At 31.3% G+C, this 22,486-nt stretch overlaps 1 protein-coding gene across 2 annotated transcripts in view; it reads right to left on the bottom strand.

Moving 5' to 3' along the window:
* Nucleotides 1–4,901: 4,901 nt before the first annotated feature.
* Hgf (hepatocyte growth factor) overlaps nt 4,902–22,486 on the bottom strand; it is a 75,423-nt gene continuing 57,838 nt past the window's right edge. For both annotated transcript variants that reach the window (XM_071607875.1, XM_027926336.3), the window contains 8 exons: nt 19,543–19,676; nt 14,769–14,807; nt 13,523–13,619; nt 10,855–10,929; nt 9,795–9,941; nt 9,343–9,449; nt 9,075–9,220; nt 4,902–6,388 (listed from right to left, as the gene is read on the bottom strand). In XM_071607875.1, the coding sequence (XP_071463976.1) occupies nt 6,212–6,388; nt 9,075–9,220; nt 9,343–9,449; nt 9,795–9,941; nt 10,855–10,929; nt 13,523–13,619; nt 14,769–14,807; nt 19,543–19,676 (922 nt within the window). In that variant the 3' untranslated portion in view covers nt 4,902–6,211. The remainder of the gene's footprint in view (nt 6,389–9,074; nt 9,221–9,342; nt 9,450–9,794; nt 9,942–10,854; nt 10,930–13,522; nt 13,620–14,768; nt 14,808–19,542; nt 19,677–22,486) is intronic.

Consider the following 22,486-nt stretch of genomic DNA (forward strand, 5'->3'; position numbering starts at 1 on the left):
CCACATGATTTCACTTAAAAACATTGCCCTCGTAGACACTGAGAGAAGCATGGCGGTTAGCAGGGGGTAGAAGCTTAGATGGAGCGGGATGGAGAACAGTGGTCAGCAGGTACCAAACTGCAGTTAGATGGGAGTAAGAAGTCCTGGTGTGCTGCCTGCACAATAGGGAGACTACAAATAGCGAATATGTACTGTGTATTTCATAAAATTACAGTGTTTTGCCACGAAGAATGCTAAATGTTCAAGGAAGTAGATATGCTTACCTTTATTTTAACATTATAACATATTTGTGAATCAAAACATCATATGGTTTCCATACATGGATGAATTTTATTTATTAATTTAAAATATAGAAAAATAATCTTTTGCCATATATATCCTAATATAGGAGATAAATCATTGAGCCCCAGGTACTAATTCAAGTTAAAATAATGCAGTTAATTATAATCCTCTAAAACTCTCAATCTTGAGAGTTGTACAATTTTTACTCAAAAATTTCTTTTAATAGTAAGCCCTCCAAAATAATTATATAATATTAATTACAAAGTATAGTTGTTACCATTATACCATGAAATACTGTACAAAATAAAAGAATGCACAAATATTAATACCAAGACAATGCTGATATCTCCAAGAAGCACAAACGGAGTGGAATTCACTATACATTAAAAAGTAAAATAAGACAAAACAAACCCAAAGCAGTCACAGGCAGTCTAGTGTGACAAGTGTAAAGGAAGCCCAAGCAAGCACTGCAGAGGCTAATGAAGTGGCGACCTCTGTAGGGATAGAAGGGTGCAGCCTCAGAGGAAATGAAGGGACAGGTAAGGCTTCTAACATGTTGAGGCAATGCTCATGAATACTGGCATGAAGCTTAGATAGGAAGACACACTCAAAACAGTACAAACAAAGTGATGAGCATTGAGGAGTATTGCAGAGTGAAAGGTTCAAAGTTAGTCTGCGCTTAGACTATTTGTCAGATTCATAATTTATGTTGTCTAATTTTTAAAGCATAAACACACATATAGTCCAAAACTTCTTTTGAAATATAGAAAGTAAAAGTGTTTCTTTCTCTTGTCAGTATTTTCTGTCTTGTTAGATGTTCTTTAGGCAATAATATTCTTCATAATACCACAAACTCTGCTCCAATTACTACAATATTCCTTTTATCTTAAGTTAGCTTTAAGTCTCAGCTTTCATAAATAACACATGCAATTGAGACATTTATAAATGTAAAGGACAAAAGGAACTATAGGCAGTTTACGGGAAAACTTCTAATGTTTCTTTTATATGACAGGCTTGTAACTTGGTAAAAGGGATGCAACAATGTCCTGAAGAATTGTGCTAATCAAGAATGGTTCCTACATAGGAGACTGATAAATAGCATGATAATACAACTCCTGGACTCAAACACAAAGGGAATGCAGACCAAGGAATGCACACCAAGGTGACTCAGGACAGTCACAAAGAGTGACTAATTAGAACATTATAATCTAAAACAATAAATAAATGAACTGTATTAGAAAACTAATAGCAATATTTTCCAAGTATTTTTAATCTGATCCCAGATATTTACAAAACTTGCTGTTACACTTCATTAATAACCTGTCCAAATGTCATGTCTTAAAGAGGTTTTCCTGACTATTCTATTTTTTTTGAGTGGGTGGGAGTAACAGAGATTGAACTCAGGGGCACTTAACATTGACCCACACCGCTGACACCCTTTTTTCTATTTTCCTTAAAGAATCTTAGGGCCTCCTTAAGTTGCTGAGGCTGGCTTTGATCTTGGGATCCTCCTACCTCAGCCTCTTGAGGTGCTGGGATTACAGGTGTGCCACCATCACACCTGGCCTGACTATTCTACTTAAAAGAGCAGAATATGTGTTTAGAATGTGATGAAATTCTTCTATAAAAGAATAAAATACAAATTTAGCAAAATCAACAGATACATAGTTTAAATATTCTTACTGATATCACAAACAAGTAAGTATCTTCTGCTTTAGTTACAATCATTTATAGGATCAGATATTTATTATGGGCTATAGAATTAGATACATTAATCATCACTTGAGATCAATATCTATGCCAGAATAATTAGTAGAGCTACCATTTTGGTGGAGAGAAAATATAATTTGGAATAATCAGTTATGGAGCTCTGGTTGGTTAGATCACTGATGATTAATCAATCCAGTTTGTATTAAATGAATCTATTTGATTCATATTTATTCTAAATTTAATAAGCATTTTGAAAGATATCCTCAAATGATTAACTAAATAATTTTAAATCACTTTTTTAATATTGAGTTATATTGGGAATGAAATTAAGTAATCATTCATTATAATATTTTGTATATAGTACCAAAGCACCATTCTAGCAAATATAAAAAATAAAGAATTATATTTTACAATTGGAGAAACCAAAATGCCCCAAGACTGTTTACTGAAGACTATTGATATCACTATGGATAGAGTTGGAATAAAATAGATCTCTTGTCTTAGTTCTATAAACAAGTTATACATTTCTTCCAACAAAGTATATGTAACTATTGTCAAATAAATGTTATTGCTGTTTTCTGCATTAAAGTCTTAGGACAGACACAAATATATATATGCATATAATTATAAAAGAGAAGGGAAGCATTTTGATAAAATATTTTATTATTATTAAGAATAATAATATAATCATGGTTATAAAAATAACGACTTTATTAACTACAGAAACTTTATAATACAAGTCATAACCACAGTGTTCCCTTTTTTGGGTAAGCATCCAGCTATACCACTCAATAGGCAGCTTATCAGTTTCCTATTTACACACAAGACAATCATAATATCCACAGTATTCCATTTTCAGTTTCCTAAAGATAGAAACTTTCTGTGCAAATGGAAATGAACCTACTTAAAAGTTACAATGTCAAGAGTTACAGGGTCCAAAAAATTAAAACGTTTTTTTTAATTAGTAAATTCTTGATTCTAAACTCAGTTGAATATTGAAGATAAATTTTTGGACTTAGTCATGAAAAGTATTTATTCAAAAATTATTTTACAAAGATAAATATGTCTGTTGATACAAATAAATTTTATTTTTCAAATTTGTTTTTCTATGAGACCCAATAATTAAATGCAGTCGTTTTTGAACCTTTGTAAATCAATCTGTTTTTTATTATGAGATCTTATTAAACTCTTTACCTGATAATCTCTATGTTGCAAAAGCTAATATTTCTTTCTAAAGAAAAATATTTGGAAAGAAGAAAATGCCTGACAGCAATTTCCTACTTCTTGACAGTGTTCTTTTCAAGAGAATGCCGTGGCTATAACATTCACTTTGTACAGTACCATTGGTACCAACAAGATATATTCACAGGAATAAGTGAAATACAATTTTGCTATCACATGCCATTATTGTTGTTTTTCTTGCCTTCCAGTGTCTCACCATCCCCATAGTTTGAGACACTAAGATGGCAAGCAAGAGCCTGTTAATACTACAGATTGACTCAATATAAACCATTTTACTGAGGACCTGCCTACAGCAAAGAGGTAAAAGTCATTATATATTTTACAATAAAATTAAAGAAGTATACAAAAGGCTTATCATCCCTTCTGCACGGCAGAGGCATTATGACAAATATTTTAATTTTACATTTCTATTCCTGGTAGACATAAGAAAATGTCTACAAATATAACAGCATATAACCATTACTCAAACAGCCAAAACAAAAATAGCATTGAAAACTTTTAATTTAAAAGGCCCTTTTGTCCATGACACAAAATAAAATGGATTTCTGGATAAGCTGAAATTTATCATTCTCTTTTGTATTTATTCAGAGAAAAACACACAGTAAATAGTATCTTTCACCAGAGAATAATGACATGGTTATCCCCTGTTCTACCACCTAAAATAACATAGATCTTATTCACCTAATTTTCATTGTCAATGCCATCCATTTCCTTCTAGCCAAAGGAAACTTCCAAAGAGAAAATTGCTTTGTATACCATGTTTAATGACTCATTAATGTTATTTTAACCCTTTAATAAAGTGGAAAACACTGAGTACAAAGTCTCTAAAAATGTTAGCTGCATCTTGTATCTAGATAATTTCTACCTCTCTTTCCCTGGAAAATTATAGGAAAGACATTTAAAAAATAGTTTAAAATGTGAGTATTTTAAGTTATAGCAATTGTTTTAAAGTTTTACCAGTATGATTAATATTTGACAATAATTTAGCCAGTTCAGCAAGAAGAAACTATAATAAGTAACTTAATATTTTGACAATATGCCTTGAAATTTCTATGTGTCTTTATTACAGTGGTATATTATATAATGGAAAAAAATACACTCAAGATAATGTGGACTGGTATCTAGTTGGATCTCTCTTTGCTCTTGCTGTTTCTTAATATCAGCACTTATTCTCTCTATATATCCTTAATAGACATAGTTTTCCAATTTTTATAATCATTTTTTGATTTACTGCCCTTATTCTGTGGACTAAGCTCTCCAGTAAATTTAAAATCATTTTACTTCAGATTGAAGAATAAACTCGAAAACTTTTTGGGCATTGTTTCAATCCTTGGCATTAATAAAAATGATTTAACAGAACCAAATTAGAGAAATGGGAATACTGGATTCAAACATCCAAATAATTATTTTTATTATTCTTGTTTAAATAGAGGGAGACTTTGTAAAAATTCAGAGCCTATTCTATTACATTGTTATCCCATTTCTTGACAAATGCAAGATTGTTAGCTAGTCATGGAAACAGAATATTAAATATGATAATTTGGCTTTTATCATACAGAATACAAAATTTAAATGAGTATTTCCCATGGCATTAGGAAAAGGCCATGTAAAATGAAATAAGATAAATTAAATTTATATTAATCAGATAAATTATCTGATTCAGCAGATTCAACTCTAATTGTTAAATATTGTTGAATATAAAAGTTTAGAAAATTAGTTCCTTTCCTTTCTTTTTATATATTGTTTTCCCTTACCTGAATAAAGATTTAGTAGGCTAAAAAGTTACCAGGTTGAGAAAAGTATTTCTCTGCTTTCCTCAAATATGCACTTAATTGCATGATTTAATTAAGAGCTGTAAAGAAAACTTAGGAGACATACGGAAGTTTTTCTCTTAAATAATTTTTAAATATTTAAAGAGAGTGAGTTAGAATCAGTTGGCAGTGGCAATTATTGGAATTAACCTATTTATATACAATTTTAATGACCAAACCACTTTTAAATTTCTTCAATTAGATATGAACTTGAGAAACTAGGAAATGTTTTAGGAAAATAAGCCTGCAAATATCTTACATAAATAAGTGAACCAAAATTTGGAGCAAAGAAATATACAAATATACCTATTACTCTCTCTCCTTTAAGAGTTAGAAACTACATGAAATTACTAGGATAATAAATATATGTAAACATCTAGATTAAGAATTTTGTAACTCTGTGGGTCCTGATCTCATTTTAAATGCCTGTCAGTAGAGGTCATCTGTAGATTATGTACAGAGGATAGTCACTTCTATCTTGTACCTTGCCTTAAAATGTCTACTGATCTTTAGAAATGTTTGCAATATTAGAAATCATGGATACATACTTCCAAAATATTTAGGGATTATACTAGATACACCACTATTTAAACTGTAGTGCATAGCACATGTTTACTCCAACATGTGTAATGGTTATGTGTTTTTATAAAAGTATGTTTTATCCTACCAATATTGTAGGATACACAGTGAGGAGAAATGAATGAACTCTGATATATGGTATATGAAAGGTAATATAATTTTACATAAAGTTACAATTTGACAACACAAGGTATAAATTGTTAGGATGAGGTTAAGATAATTTTTAACTTATGGTTTATTTATCATTAAGAAAATAACCTTGGAAAGCAGCGTAGAGAGATTAATTGATCTTTCCTATTAAATCCTTTATCATCCAGCAATTAAACCTTTGCACTTGTAATCCTTTCAAGTATCTTCAGGAGATATGTTACTGCACTTGCATGTACCTTAATTCACTTCAACATTTACAAAGTAACACTGACAAACAGAACAACAGAAAATACCCATATATATTAATGAGCATCTTAACAAACATGACACTCAAGTAGTTGTTTTAGGATTATTTTAGGGAACATTTTCATTCCACGTTCTCTGAAATCTTCTTGTAAAATCATCACATATTGATGGACGCTTCAGACACACTTCAGCTATAACTGTGTTACCTTATAGGTTAAAATTATTTTGTGTATCCACTTTGCATAATATGCTACGCGGACAAATATACCAGGACGATTTGGGATGGCACATCCACGGCCAGGAACAATGACACCAAGAACCATTCTCATCTTGTGTTGCTCACAAACAAGTGGGCCACCATAATCCCCCTAGAAAGAAGACATGTAACAACAACAAAGTATTATTTTAGAAATTAAATTAATATATATAATTCATTTATATAATCCTTTGCTCATTTGCAATTCTAGGCCACATACACACATAAAAGGAAATAACTGAAACTGGAATGGAATTACATAAAAATTGGCCTGTTATATAACTGATTGTCTTTCTGTTGAATTAAACATGTAAGACTGATTAAGTATAAAGTTCCAATTATTCTGTCATATGCTGTAATCACGTAAGCATGACTTGCTCAGGCTGGGTACAGTTCAGTGACAGAGAGCTTACTTGGCATGTGTGAAGTCCTGAGCACCATCCCCAGCACAGCAACACACACACACACACACACACACACACGAATGACTTGATTTTTTTTTCTAAAATATTCATTCATTTCTTAAAGTTCTCTTTTCCTTTGTTGAATGCCGAAAAACCAAATTCCCATTTATTTAATAAGGTCAATTTTATATTTATTTTGATCTTCTGATAATTCAAATCTTGCAACATAGAAAATTTGGAAAATGTATAAAAATACTAGCACAAGTGAAACCTGTTGTAATCATGTGATTTTAATGCTCAAACTATATTGATATTTTTCTTACTTCTAACGTTTTCTCTCTTCTCTCAACTTGTCTCCAGACAATCATAACAAATTAAATAAAAAGCTCAAAGTTGATAAAATAATTATATTTATTTTTTGGAAGTTGCCTTTCTAGGCAAGTAGTATTCCTTCACTTGTATGGCGATACTAGTGCATCATCAGAGATAGATGAGAGATGAATATAGAAGGATAGATTGATATGGGTGTATGATATATTCATGTATAGGTATGTAATACACAGTCATATGTATATCTATGTTTATATAGCTACATATATTCTTACATATATACATTGCAACTGTGTTCCATCATTTTTCATTTACCATGCAGTCTCCCAAGAATGCATTGACTGAGCATCCTTATATAGAAAAAAGTGTTCAGTACTATCTTAATTTTAAATGTGATATGATGAGATAAAACTAAATCAATGCAAAATGTAACTGTGCAATGAGGGTTAAAAGAAGAGAGCCATCAGTATTCTGTGATGAAGAAAATTGGAGAAATAAAACATCAAATAGAAAAGAAAAGGCTTATTCTAATAGACTTTCTATAAGTTGTGTCTTTGAGGCATTAAAACTGATTTTTAAACAAATGCACCGATGAATCCTAATATGAACTCTTGAAAACAATTCACTTTGAAGACACTGTTGATGCGAGGCTATTGATAACACAAAAATTTAGAGATTCTTTGTTCAAAGTTCTTTTGGTGGTTAAATTACCTTGTTTTAAATTTCAATTATAAATATATTCATTTGTTCATATACATGCATATATACATACACCAACATTCTAGAGGATAAATTTGTTTTTAAGAAGTAACAAAAAACTAAAATCAAGTCTTAGGGATAAAGATAAAAATAGCACATATGAAATAAGGGCTCAATATCAAAATAAGGAAATGAAGACTGTATAGATAACAAATTAGATTTAAGGCTACTTCTGAAGAGCAGATGTCAAGTCATTGTTGGAAATGGCAATAGGCTGTGATAAAATACATGCCTTTCTAGGTGTATCCAAAATTATACCTAGTTGAAAACTTTAGAGCTAATAGGACTATTAAAGCTTTTTAAAAAACAATATTTATTTTTCTCCTACTAGATGTTCCCTTTTACAATTTTTCCTTGTTATTGCAAAATACTCATTTGCTGGAAAGATACCAACTTTGAAATTGTTTATAAGCACATAGTCTGTTTCTACCCATATCACTTCAAAGCAGTTCTAAAAATCTCTTTAACTTAGTAAACATTTCTTCTTAGGAATAAAAATCTTAGAGGAAATCATAAAATACATGAATTTCAATACATGTTTATGTTCCATGCCAAAGTTATACATTTTTAAAATATATCCACCTGCATTTCACTACCACTGAATTCATTCTGTGCTCTAGTACACAGAGTATTCCACAGTGCCACAGCTCTGAGGTTGAAGAACATGCCTCTCACATTCAAAATACATCTAAAATAACAGTTTAACAGCTTGTCTATGTAAAACTGGGATAGGAACCCTGCCAAGTTAAAAGAACAGTTGCCTAACAAATGAAAATGTCCAAGCTCTTAAACTCACAAACTTTGACCTTTAGGTTTTTTTTTTTTTTTAAAGAATTTGTTTACACACACACACACACACACACACACACACACACACACACACCACAGTCTACCCAAAAACATATTTAAAAGTTTAAACCAGGAGTGTATTTCTTAATATTAATGGGGTTCATTTAGGGAGAACTTGGGAGGACCAGCTAAATTGAGAAACATGACAAAAATGTAAGCCATCGTATCAAACAGATTTGGATACTTTTACTTTGCAGTTTTTCCTGAGACTTCTGGCTCTATTCATTTATTTTGAGAGGCAAATGTCATCAATTTGCTATGAATGAAGCATGGGTTGTCTTACTGTTTAATTAACAGAAATGTGTAAAAATAAGACATGGTTATCTTTTGCAGTTTCCTACTCCTGAAACAGGTTGGTATATAATTATTTTGCTTTGTGAAAAGTAAATCATCATAAAACCTGTGAGAAACTATGCTATCAATCATATATTCTCTACTAAAGAACTTCCATTTTACCTCACATGGTCCTGATCCAATCTTTTCAGCCCCAGCACATATTTCGGACTCATTCAGAGTTACCTTCCCTTGGTGATGCTGACTGCATTTCTCATTCCCCATAATATAGAGATGTGCTACCCGTAACAGACCATCAGAGTTGATCACTGGAATGGTGCAAAAATATACAGGTAATGAGCACAGGGTAAAGGAGAAAAGAAGAAGTAAATACAAAATTTTATATGTAAAATAAATATGATATTGCCTCATCTTTTAAAAAGTAGCTTACATCCAGTGTAGCCCCAGCCATAAACACTGCAAGTGGTCTTTTCAGGAATCGTGCATCCATAATTCGGTAAATCAATTGTACTAACGAAATCATCCAAGACAGCAGGCCTGAAGAAAGAAAATATAATGGTAAGTACTATCTTCCTGATTCAACACATTAGCATTTAAAATGTAGTGTTCATATGATGTAATATTTAGGCTGAGGCTTAGGGAATTAAATATTGTTTATTTAAAAACAGAAAAGAAGAATATCTATAAAGAAAAAATTTGTAGTAGATAGATTCATGTTTGAAAATTCTGCAAGTAGTCACACATATACACACGTATCTACATATGGCATATAGGAAATAATAAATGTCTACTAAGAGAGAAAGTACAGCCACACAGCTGGAGGAAAATGTTTCAACAATTCTAGTCTCAGTTAAAAATACAGAATCTTCCAAAGGAACTAACCTAGCAAGCTTCAATAAAACCAGATCTGATCCTTCAGGTCCATATACTAGCTGGGAAACATTTAGAACCTGTTTCCGTTTCTCATCTCCTCTTCCATGGACATCATGAACTCCAAGCCAAGCTTCATAATCCTTCAAGTCTTTATTTCTAAATAAAAATATAAAATATAATTCATATAAAATATAATTCCAAATTGTGAAATATTATATATAATATATAAATCGTGTGTATGTGTACACGTGTGTGTTTGTGTATGTGTGTGTGTGTGCATGAAGCTTATAAGGACAGATAAACAACTTAAATTTAAAATGTGATTCAAAGTATAATAAAAAACAATATTTATTATGGAAGATTCTGAATATTTAAAGCATGTGTAAGTAGAACTTAAATTGCTGAAATTCTAAAAGGCTTTTTGAAAAAAATATTTTATATACTTAATAGAGTAAGTCACTTTTCAAAAATTCTCAGATAAAGTTCTTTACATGAATTATAATTTTACTGAAAATATTTGCTTTATCTGAAGTGTGTATGCATTTGGTTTATTTATAAGGATTGAAGTTTCAAACAAACAAAATCAAATTGACCTTGATATGAATTGGGAAAAATTATAAATGCTATTTCCTTATCTTTTTTTAAATTCCTTACCTTTTCTTTAGGCTAATTTTCACTGAAATTATTCCCAGGGTGATTGTGAGTCTGGCTGTACATATGAGAGGAAGTGAGAACTTAGAAAGGTTGTTGATAATTCAGAAAAATAATTTCTATCTAGAAATTCCAACTATTCTTGGGAGGTTGGAATAGTACTGATTTACATAATTCAGGAAAATATTTTCCCAAGTGAGAATAACGTTAATCATGAAAAGATGTAAACTGAAAGTAGCATGGCATACAAAAATATCAGTGAAGTCAAAGTTTTTTACGCTGAATTAAAAAAGAATGACTATATGTTTACCCCATGTTGTAGCATCTCTGTGAAATAGACTCTAAACTTAAAAGCTAAGCAGAAATCATACATATTTTTAAATTCTCAGAACATATACTAAAGCAAAATAAACTTTACCTAGCAGGGAAACATTGCCGTGCAGTAAGAACCCAACTTTCCTTTATCAATGATCCTCCGCAGATATGTTTATTTCTGTGAGAAAGAGGAAAGAGAAACAAGTAATGTCTGTGCAGAAAGAATGCCTACCAGTTAATGTAAAACCTGTTGCTTTATTTGTTAAAAATAAATGCAAAAATATAGACATTAACCCAACTGAATTAAAATGAGTAGCAGTTCTTTTATCTAAAGGATGATATGTGGGGATTGCAGCATCAACAATTTTATTTTCATAATGTAATTACAATATCATTAAATCAATTTTATGGTTTAAAGAACCAACACATACATCTATGTGTATATATATATATCTATCCTTGTGAGAGAAATTATGTGCTGCATATAGAATGGTTATAATGAAAAAATGTGGAGCTGCTTTAAATTCAGAATTTGATTATGAAAAATGCAAACTGGAGGTTTTCTTGAAACCCTGAAAAAGACATCCAGTGGTAGTAATATTTGTCATTTTTATACTATTTCATTCCCTACCATCATTTAGTTTTGATAGGTTAAAATATTGCAGGGTTTGAATAAATTGTTTACTAAAAGACCATCAATATAATATTTAATTTGTAAGAGGAAGTTAATTTTGCAAACCAAGTACTCTAGGAAACTGCAAAATATTTGTAAAGAAAAAGCATGAGGATGTTTGTTTGCTGATATCCAAAATCTTTAAATCCATTTTTTTTTTTTTTTGGCAGAAACATGGGAAAAGTACAACTTTTCACAATTCACATTTCGAAAGAGTACAGATGTTCAGTGCTTCAGAGGGTAATACTAAAAGATTCCCAGACTAAGACCACAGTAATTTATGGCCTTTACCACACAGGAGGATAAGAGTATATATTGAGTTTGAATTTCTATCTTCTCAGTATATATTTTAGAAGAATAACTTAACAGCTGTAGTTACTAAGAACTTGGACTTTAAGAGAAAGAAATTTTTAAAATTGATGTTACTCTGAATTAAAACAGTTCCACTTGCAGGCTCTAAGAGAAGTATACTAGAAGAGTATCCTTGTATACGCTCCAGTTGATAAAAATAATTCAGAAGTATGTATATTTTTCCTCCTGAGGTTATGAGTTAACAAAGAATCACTAATCTAATTAAGATATTTGGAATCTTAAAACATTTTTTGTGATACAGAAAATTAAATTTGCATTAAATGTTCTATAGAACATTTTTCTATAAAAAAAAAAAAGAAAATTAAACACTTCAAAAATTTTGGTGCTTATAAAATCATCAGAATGCTCAATCACCTTTCTATTCTAGTTAGCTTCATAATTCTATTTCAGTACTGCGTGCCTAGGAGAGCTACATCATGATTACTGCCATTAACATTAAGTCTGATGAGTTAGTCCTTGAGAGGATATACTGAAAAAAGTCTTTAGGCCATCTCCCACAATGTTGTGTTGACATAAAGTCAAAGGGTGTAAACCCCATGCTTGACAAGAATTGATTTTTTCATAGATGGACTTCAGTTTGAGGTAGTGTTTATTCTATATCCCTAGTAGTAGTAAGAGATATAGATATATAGTAGTAGTAAGAGATATAGGTTGTGTTTATTCTAAATCCCTAGTATAGTAAGAGATAGATAGATACTTGCTCTACTCTAGGAGGCTAGGGGTGAAGGCGAGTGTCCATGAAAGAGGAGATATTCAAGTTGGGATCTGAAGAATGAGAAGGAATTTTCAGAAGGAAAAAGGCCACAACATGCAGTAGGAACAAGTGCATGGAAGCTTGGAGGGAGAAACATGGCGGGTCTCAAGCTCCAAGGAAAAGTGTAGCTGGGATTCAGGTTCATTTTGGGTGAGTTGTATGATGAAGTTCTGATGGAGATAGATATCTTAGCATTCTAAGAAACACATAGACTAATGTATATAGGACATAGAAAGTTATAAGATGAGATTTTAAGTTATTTCATGTTTTCAACATTTAATTCTTGTGGCATAATTCCTAAGCTTAATTTTCTATTATGATATAACTTCCAAAATGATTCTATGTAGAACATGTCATTGGCTCTTAAGAGCACTGAGAACTGAGAATATTTAAAATTCTTAGCCACGCCAATTGTTAGAAAATCTAGACTATTCAACTATTTAAAAGAGTTTATCTTTCTCATAATAACATAATCTCAAATTCTAAAAATATCACTTTTCATTTCAATAACAAAATAAAAAATCAAAACAAATATTTCTGATGTTTATATGTAGACATATTAGGAAATAAAATTATAATACCCAAGAGTAGAAAATTAAAGAGATAGATAATTACTATGGTAATATTAAGGTATAAGAAGTTCTTGTGGTTGACTCTTATTAATCAAAACTAAAGTGTTACTTGGAATCAGGAATAATGGCTGCACATATGGAAATTCTGTGAACAAATTTATGAAGGCTATCTATGATTTTAAATAATTAAAATTAAAAGCAAATAAATAAATAAAATGAAATAAAATTGCAAAATCCAGTGCTTATAGTTTGGTAAGAATATGATCAGACCCCTCATTGACCTCCCTGGCTGAGTGCCCTATGGAGGGTACAATCTTTATGACCACATGTGACCATACAGCTGGGAATCTGGCTTTGCAAATAGATTGAATATATATGATTTGTATCTATTAGTAATTACCTGTATTTCAAACTAACCATCCATCCTACATTTGTTCGTGTTGGAATCCCATTTACAACTCTCAATTGTTTTGTTTTGGCACAAGATATTACAGGATCTGAAAACAAGGCAAATATAACATTTTAAGATAATATTTTTCCAATAATCAATGCCTGTTAGTTTTCATAAGTGAAATAATACCTAGACAAATGTAACTACTGTAATTGTATCCAGACATTTTGGGAAAAGAGTATTATAAGACCAAAGTTCAGAATCAAGTCCCTAATATTTGCCATCCTCATCTTTTTTGTTGAGTGACTTAGAAAAACTAATGAACTCAAGGCAGACAGGACTGTCATTATAGTGACAGTGGCCCCAACACAAATGTATTCCCCATACCAATCTTAATATAAAATGAATAAAAAAATGTTATTTGCAATGGTTATTTCTAAATAGCAATCAATAGCCTAATTGAAAACAAAACAAAACCATATTTGGTAATGAATTCGTACAGTAAGAATGTAGAGCTATTTTGAAACATGTTACCAACATTATATTTATTGAAATTATATCCAAATGGTATTCTTATATCCAAATCACTATGTACAAGTGACATAATTCAGAATTCTTTGGAGTAAACGTTTGCCTAACCCTCCTCTATGTTCCTTGTCTTATCCTTTGTACTCTGTCCATGGTCTAGAATAGATTTTCATTGGCTTCCTTTCCTGAAGCACAGAAGGGTGGTCTTTTAAAACAAAACACTTGAGTAACTTGTTTCAGTTCAAAAAATATCTAAAAATCTAAGGCAAGTAGCTTCCACAGATTCTTATTTTGAGGATAAACTGAACTTTTTAGATGGTGTCCCCTATTACCTGATAGACTCTAGGGCCTGCAAAATGAAGTCCCTGACTTCATTCTTTCTGAATTCAGCACCCTGACTTCATTTGGAAGGTGAGGTTTATAAAAGTGTTCCATTAGACACATTGTGCCCCAAATTGAAAGTAGATGTAAGTCTTCTTTTCAAAGTCAAATGGAATATCTTGGAAACTTTCTGAGTTGAATTTCATATTTAGAATGCAGTTGCCTTTGACTATCTTCCACCCACATATAGGAAAATACATATTTAAAAATAAAACAAACAGATTGACTTATTTTTATGATGGAAGTTGTTATAGTAATAAGATTTTTTTCTATAAAGGAAATAATGACATCATTTGTTTCACACAGAGACTCAGATATATAGTTTATATTTTGAAAGAATACTTACGGTCTAAATTGACTATTGTAGGTGTGGTATCCCCTTCACCTGTAGATATAAATATTTAGAAACATATATGATTCATACATATTTCTGTATGTAAAACCAAAGCTATATATTAAAATCAGTTTTGATGAACTGGGGAATTTATCAAAATCCTTGGCATTTTATTAAAAGATAAAATGTAACATTATTTTATTGAGCAATTTTGTATCACTTTTACTAGACAATTTTGTGTGCACGTGACTACTGACACTCATTAATATGAGAAAAGTCTTATTTTATGATTGCAGATACCATCAGGTGTGTAGTTGGATGACCTTTGGCAAACTGAATTATACTGCTAACTTCAAAGAGCTGCTGTCTCATTCTACTAAGATGCTCAATGTTATACACAATGGACTTTCATTAATAGGATTACTTCTCTTTACTGTTCTTGAGCCTTTCAGATAGATAGGACATTTAGTTTTTACTGTAATTTTAAGCTATTTAATTTTTTTCCTCAAAAAGTTGAAGGTTGAGAATAATTAAAACTATACATGTTATCCATATTTCAGAAGTCTCTGCAAAAAAAAATTCTAGAAGAAATCAATGTCACTCTTAGAAAGAGGAGTAAAAACTGTTTTGTTGTTAGCATATTCCAAAGATTGTTTTTCCCAGATGTTATTTTTTTTTTAAGTATGGAAAGAAAGAAAAATAATGGAAACTATACATTATTAATTCTACCTAAATCTTCATAATTTTCTTCTTCGTGATCTCTCCACTGGGTTTTAATTGCTGCAAAAAGAAAAGCTTAGAAGATGCTAGAATTTTGGAAAACTTGTGAATAATGAATGAAACACAAGACATTTCCTAAAGCTTAATGTCTAACTGTTCAGAATTGATGGCTCAGAGTTCAGTCAGGCACCATCTACATCCAGCTGGTTCTTAATTCATGTAAATACCCTGGACTCAAATAAACCTGCAACAAAACAATAATGGAGGAAGAGATGGAAATTGATTATTATGTATTAGGATGCTCACGGGAATTAATTCATGCTAAACAGTTTTTATTTATGTTCATTTTTTTCAAATCTAAGCATTTTAAATGAATAAAGGTAAAGGCAAACATAAATTTCTTTCCTTTCCTTTCCTTTTCCTTATCCTGGGGAAATGTTGTGGTAGAGTCAGCTGAGGTCAGGGTTTCAGGTCACAGTACAAAGTAGGATTGAGGCAGAGTATATTAGAGCATCAAGTATGTTGGCTTTTTCACTCAAGACAATTGGTTGAAATTTTTAAATAACTAGATATTTATTCGTTATAATAATGAAAAAGATTATACTATTCATTCTATCCTTCACTGCCTATGAAGCCTTCTATTTTTAAGGATTGAGGCTATTATGTCAGAAATTGATCAGTTCATTATTTTATCTTCCTAAAATATTTAAAATTTTAAACTTTTGTAGATATTACAAATTTGGTGTTTAACAATTAATAGTTCGATAATAATAATAATAACGAATAAAACTAATAATAATAAAATTATTAATAATCCAATATTTCTCACACTTTAGAATAAACTGAAATGCCATTTAAAACCAGATTTCTGGAGATTCTGGGCTTCTGAGGTTTTAAGGAGCACCACAGGTTCTTCTGGCATACACATGGGACAAAACTTTGTGATGCTGATCTCCAGGCCTTCTTCATTTCACTTCCAAATATTATCCTCACTCCACCTTATTTACTTCCCCCCCTTGTCTCTACCACATTACTCATGCAAGAAAAACACATGTGATATAAATCTTATTTTTATCAGTTCAACTAAAATTTGATTAAAAAACATATGTATGATAAGAGTTTTACCTATGGAAAAGCAGGTGTAGGTGTGTGTGTGTGTGTGTGTATGTGTGTGTGTGTGTATGAATCTTTATGCCTCAGAACTAAATTTACACACTTATGGAAAACATAAAGCTTTCTTTCAGTATATTTTCAAACTTTTAATTCTCATTCAAAACTTGATGAAGATTACATATTTCTCCAGCAGACAACGAAGTTCATTCTTATTTTATATATCAATATATATTTACTACGTGATTATATGGCTTTGCAATTGTTTATATGACTGTTTCTTCTCTATGCTATAAAGCATTTGAGATTAAGAAACTGTGTGTATGTTTTTGTATGCATAACATATTTTATAGGGCTTTGTATACAATAGTAGTTCATTTTAAATTATGAACAAATGAACAAATAAAAACAGAAATTAAGTTTTTAAGTCCTTACTATGCAATAGATGTTATATGCAATAGCCCAATAAGATAGGTGCATTTATTGCACATTTTTACAAATACAGAATGAGTCATAAGTAGGCTAAGTAATTTGCCCAAGACTGGGACTCTTACTCAGGTAATCTGAATTGAAACTCATAACCATTACATTCTCTGCCATAAATGCTTAAGATTTTGCTAAGACATTCTAAAGTGTGTGTGTGTGTGTGTGTGTGTGTGTAAACAAACATAAAGCATTTCTACATTTTATTTTTGCACATTTGATAAGCTTTAAAATATGTTAAACATTATTTTGTAAAATTTTATAAGTATTTTTTAATAAAATGACTAAAAACCTTTACATGTTTTGTGAGAGAAATGTACAGTGTGAAAATGATTAATACAGTCTCTGAAGTTAAATAAATAATAAGAACTCAAATCTTCTAAAGATAAATTTCATTAGCCTTTCACCAGAGAGAAAAATGTAAATAAATCCTAGTTATAAATATTACTTGAATCAATGACAGTGCAAAAATATTTATTGAAATTAATGTTCAGTACACTTTGAAATAAAAATGAGTTATCTGCAATAGCATTTAATCAAATACAACACCCTGAAGTCTTTCAACAGCACATTAGTGCCTTTTATTTTGAAAATGCTGTTTAAAAAGTTTTTTGAACCTTCAAAATTATTAGAATGCTGTTTCCCTTAGTTAAGTTTATAAACTAGTCCCAGGGCTCTGAGATCCTACCAGAGCCTTTTACACCTGACAATAGATATGTGCTGTGATTTTTATAATTAGAAATTCACTTAGGACAGCAATATAACCTGTTTTAGAAGGTGGATCATTTTTTTCATTCTTCCTCAATCACTCTATAGTCTGTGTGACTCCATTGTTCCTAGTCATGGAGACATCACAAAAGGTACAGTAAGGTAAAACTAGAATTTAGCTGAGCTGGGATGTTGCTCAGAAATAGAGTATTTGCCTATCATGCTGATAGGCATTGGATTTGATCCCTAGGACCCTAATAATAATAATAATATTAATAACAATAATAATCCTTTAATCATGCAAAAATATTTGTATATGGTATTCTCTGGAGAGGTAGACTTGTTTTTTTCATTTGTTTTTCTGTTTTAGTGTTAGAACTTGGAAGACATCTTCCCCAGAAGAATATTTTGAATATCTATGCAAACCTTTCATATGGGAACAGAAGCAGAACATTAGGAAAACACTATAATTTGAAGGATTATGGTTTTAGTTGATGAAATAAAATATAACAGGAAATACCATTTATTTGCAAATATATAAGGTGTTTCATTATTTATTATTATGAAGAATACATGTTAATAAATCGGTGTAGTTCAATGGGTAATTTTGCCTGCCCCCTGGAGGGGCGGGAACATTGGCAATGTCTAGAGATATTTTTATTGTTATGATGGGTAGTGGGGTAGGGGGAGGGGAGAATGTTGCTACTGGCATCCAATGGGCAAAAGCTAGGGCACTATTGAACTTCCTATAGTGCACAAAAGAGACTCCTAGGATAAAGAATTATCCTAACCCAGATGTTAGCAGTGCAAAAGTAGAAAATTCCTGGTTCACATCTCTATTATTACTTTTAATACAACCTTCCAAATTACTTCCATACAGGATTTTCAATATTCTCAAAGTAGCATAGTATTGAGAAAGTGTGACTACCCAAGCTTCCACTAATGTTAACAATCATTTTATTATTTGACAATCTGATAAGCAGAAATCATTTCCCATGCTCTTTAAATTTTGTTTTTCCCTTACTAGTTTTAACATCTTTTCATTTGTTCATTAACTATATTTATTCTTAAAGATTCATTTTCTGCATTATTTTCTCTCACATCTTTTTCTTGGTGTTATATAAGAGCTATATATGTGAAATATATGACTTCAAATTTTATATGAAGTAGATCAAACATGTATTAAATATTTTACATCTACCTTTTATTTCATGCACTAATACCCTTTTAACAAAACCATGTCGGACTAAGAGAAGTGGGTAGAAAGTTCTATACTTTTCAATTTTGGGTTAAAAAACTGATTAAGAGATAGAAGTACTACCTCAGGTCTGCTCTTGGGACTTTTACTGGGCTAGGGATTTCCTGAGAGCTCTGCTATATTCAGAGACTAAACTGGTACTATGGCATCTCTGACTGGATGGGTCTTTCCATACTGCCATGTTAGACTCATAACCATTTACTGCTTCTGGATTCCAAGTGGGGATTTTTCTCAAAATAAAGAAAAATTTTACATTTTAGCAAATTTCTTCTTGAATAGAAGAAGTGTGTGTGTGTGTGTGTGTGTGTGTGTGTGTGTCAGTGAGAGAGAGAGAGAGAGAGAGAGAGAGCATCTGTGTGGTGTGTGTGTCTATGTGTGCTTCTCTGTTGCTCTCTGATAAGCTCCCCTCTTGAGTCCTATATTATTTACATCTCTGATTGGGAAATTAGTGGGTGCGCAGTACGTTTAAAGTATTTCAATTGAGAAAAGAACAATAAATGTACTTACAACGGGAAATAGGGCAATAATCCCAAGGGATGAGAGGATTCCCCGTGTAACACCAGGGTCCATGGGCATCATCATCAGGATTCCGGCAATAATTCTTATTCAGCTTACTAGCATCTGGCTCCCAGAAGATGTGACTGGGTAAACAAAAAGCTGAACATCAGTACAGGCTTATTCCATCCAAAAGATACAAGATATATCATCCTAGTATATCACTGATTGTACATAAAATAAGCTTCTACTTGGTGTGAATTTTAGTTGTTTTGTTGGAGATTTCCTTCATTGTTGTTCTTACAGTTAGTAAGCATACATTCTAACTTAAGAATGTGGTGAAGTGCTCCATTATTTGCCTGTATAAAATGATGAGGGGTTTTGTGATTTCACTTCTATCTAATAATCATAGTGTCAAAGTAACAAATACCTCCATGTATAGAAATAGAAAAATATCATCTAAAAGCAAACAGATCCAAAGATCAAAAGTATCAAATACCTAGGAAGTATAAGCTATTCTGAAAGTTTTTCATGTTTCAATTGTATATGAATTACCATTAGCAATATCACAACCCCAAAGAACAGGGAATTATAATAAAAATTAATTAAGTGCCAATGAAATGTTTGAATTATAAAATTTTACTGGCCATATGGTTATAAAATATGATTTTCTAACAGGCAATTAACATATCAACCTTTGAAATTAATGTGTGAAAATTTATTACAAAAGAAAATAAAAAATTCTGTGTTATTTTCTAAGACCATGTCCATATATATTAGTATGTATTTACATTCACTTCAGTAACACTAATGAGGTCAAATCCTACCTGGCCATCTCTGACCAAGTCATGAAAATTATAACTGAATTTGTTTTGTGTTATTAATGACTACTATTCTTGAATATAATTAATGTGGGATTTGAAATTAAATTAGAAAGAGCTTTAATATGGAAACTTGGACTATTTTTCGAGAACCAGTTTCATTTTTTGGCCAATAGCTGTAGCAAATACATATAGGCTTTCCTGTGTGCCACATTATGCTATAAGTTATTTACAGATATAAACTTAGACCAATCTTGCAAAATGTGATTTAAGACTATATCTATTTCATTTGAGGAAATTGACAAGCAGAGAGGACAAGTAATTATTCTAAGGTCACATGGATAGTAAATAACAGAGCTAGGATTTAAACTTATGGCTCTTTCCAGAGTCAATGCTCAAAATCACCATGCTCTACCTACTCCTTGCATAATTTATTCTTAAAACAAAAATGGTACCATAAAGCTTGATCATTCATAAATTTCCTACAAACTGTTTTCAAATAACTTTTAACTACTTCAAATATTAAGCCTAAACTCAGTGATTTAATAGTTATTAGCATTAAGGTCCCAAAATTAATATATCACATATTTCTAGCAGCATGCCATAAACATTTAACAAGTAGTCCCCTAAGATATGTGTATACTGGGAAGGGAGAGACCTTATTTATAGGCCTTGTTGATTTCTGTGGCATAAATACTTCCACCATGAAAAATTCAACCTTCCAATATAAAATCACTGAAGACAGTGTTGGGAAGAGACAGAAACTATTATCTTTCAAAAGTTCATAAAAAATCTGATGTGGTGTTACGTGCCTGAAATCCCAGCAGCTCAGGAGGTTGAGGCAGGAGGATCCCAAGTTCAGAGCCAGCTTTAGCAACCAAGTGAGGCCCTAAGGAACTTGGTGAGACCCTGTCTCAAAATAAAACCTAAAAAGGGCTGGAGATGTGACTAAGTAGTGGTTAAGCACCCCTGTGTTCAATCTCTGGTACAAAAAAAAAAATCCATAAGAGTTAGATCTAATCCACCCACCACTGGCCATTACCATTACTAAAAATGCTTTAAAACTAAAATATATATCTATGAATAAATCTAACCAAGGAGGTAAAACATTTATAATGAAATTTATAGAGCAATGAAGAAAGATTATATGACAGGCAGAATGTATCTTGTTAAAATGGACATATTATCAAAAGCAGTCTAAAGATCCAATACAATCCCCATCAAAATACCAATAACATGCTTCACGGAATTAGAGAAAAAATATGAAAGATAAAAAGACCAAGAATAATCTTAGCAATTCTTAGTAAAAAGAGCAATGTTGGAGGCATCACAATACCTAATTTTAAATTATACTACAGAGCTATTGTAACAAAAACAGCTGGGTGCTGGCATAAAATCAGACACATAGAAAAACAGAATAGAATACAAGGTACAAGACAAATCCACACAGATGCAATCATTTGATCCTTACAAAAGTGCCAAAAACATACATTGGAGAAAAGATAGACTTTTAAACAAAGTGGATATCCATCTGTAGCAGAATGAAACTAGATTCCTATCTCTCACCCTGCATAAAAGTCAAATCAAAGTAGATCAAAGACCTCAGAATTAGGTCAGAAGCTCTGCCACTGCTGAAGAAAACATAGGGTCAACACTCCAAACATATATGCACAGGCATTGACATCCTCAATAAGACTCCTAAAGCTCAGGAAATCAATCAAGTATAAACAAACGGGATAGCATCCAATTTAAAAGCTTCTATACAGCAAAGGAAGCAGACCAGAGTATGAAGTGATATGTCATAGAATGGGAGAAACTCTTTGCTAGCTATTCTTTGGACAGAAGATTTATATCCAGAATACATAAAGAACTCAAAAGACATCACTAGGAAAAATAATAATAATAATACAATCAATAAATAGAAAGATGAACTAAACAGATATTGCTAAACAGAAGAACTACAAATGTCCAAAATGTTCAACATCTTTAACAATCAGGGAGTGCAAATCAAAACTACACTGACATTTCATCTCTCCTCAGTTAGAATATCAATAATCAAGAATATAATAATAATAAATGTTGATGAGGATGCAGAGAGCTCTTTATACATTGTTGATGAGACTGCAAATTAGTAT

Source organism: Marmota flaviventris, chromosome 1 (genome assembly GCF_047511675.1).
Source record: "Marmota flaviventris isolate mMarFla1 chromosome 1, mMarFla1.hap1, whole genome shotgun sequence".
NCBI classification, from domain to species: Eukaryota; Metazoa; Chordata; class Mammalia; order Rodentia; family Sciuridae; genus Marmota; species Marmota flaviventris.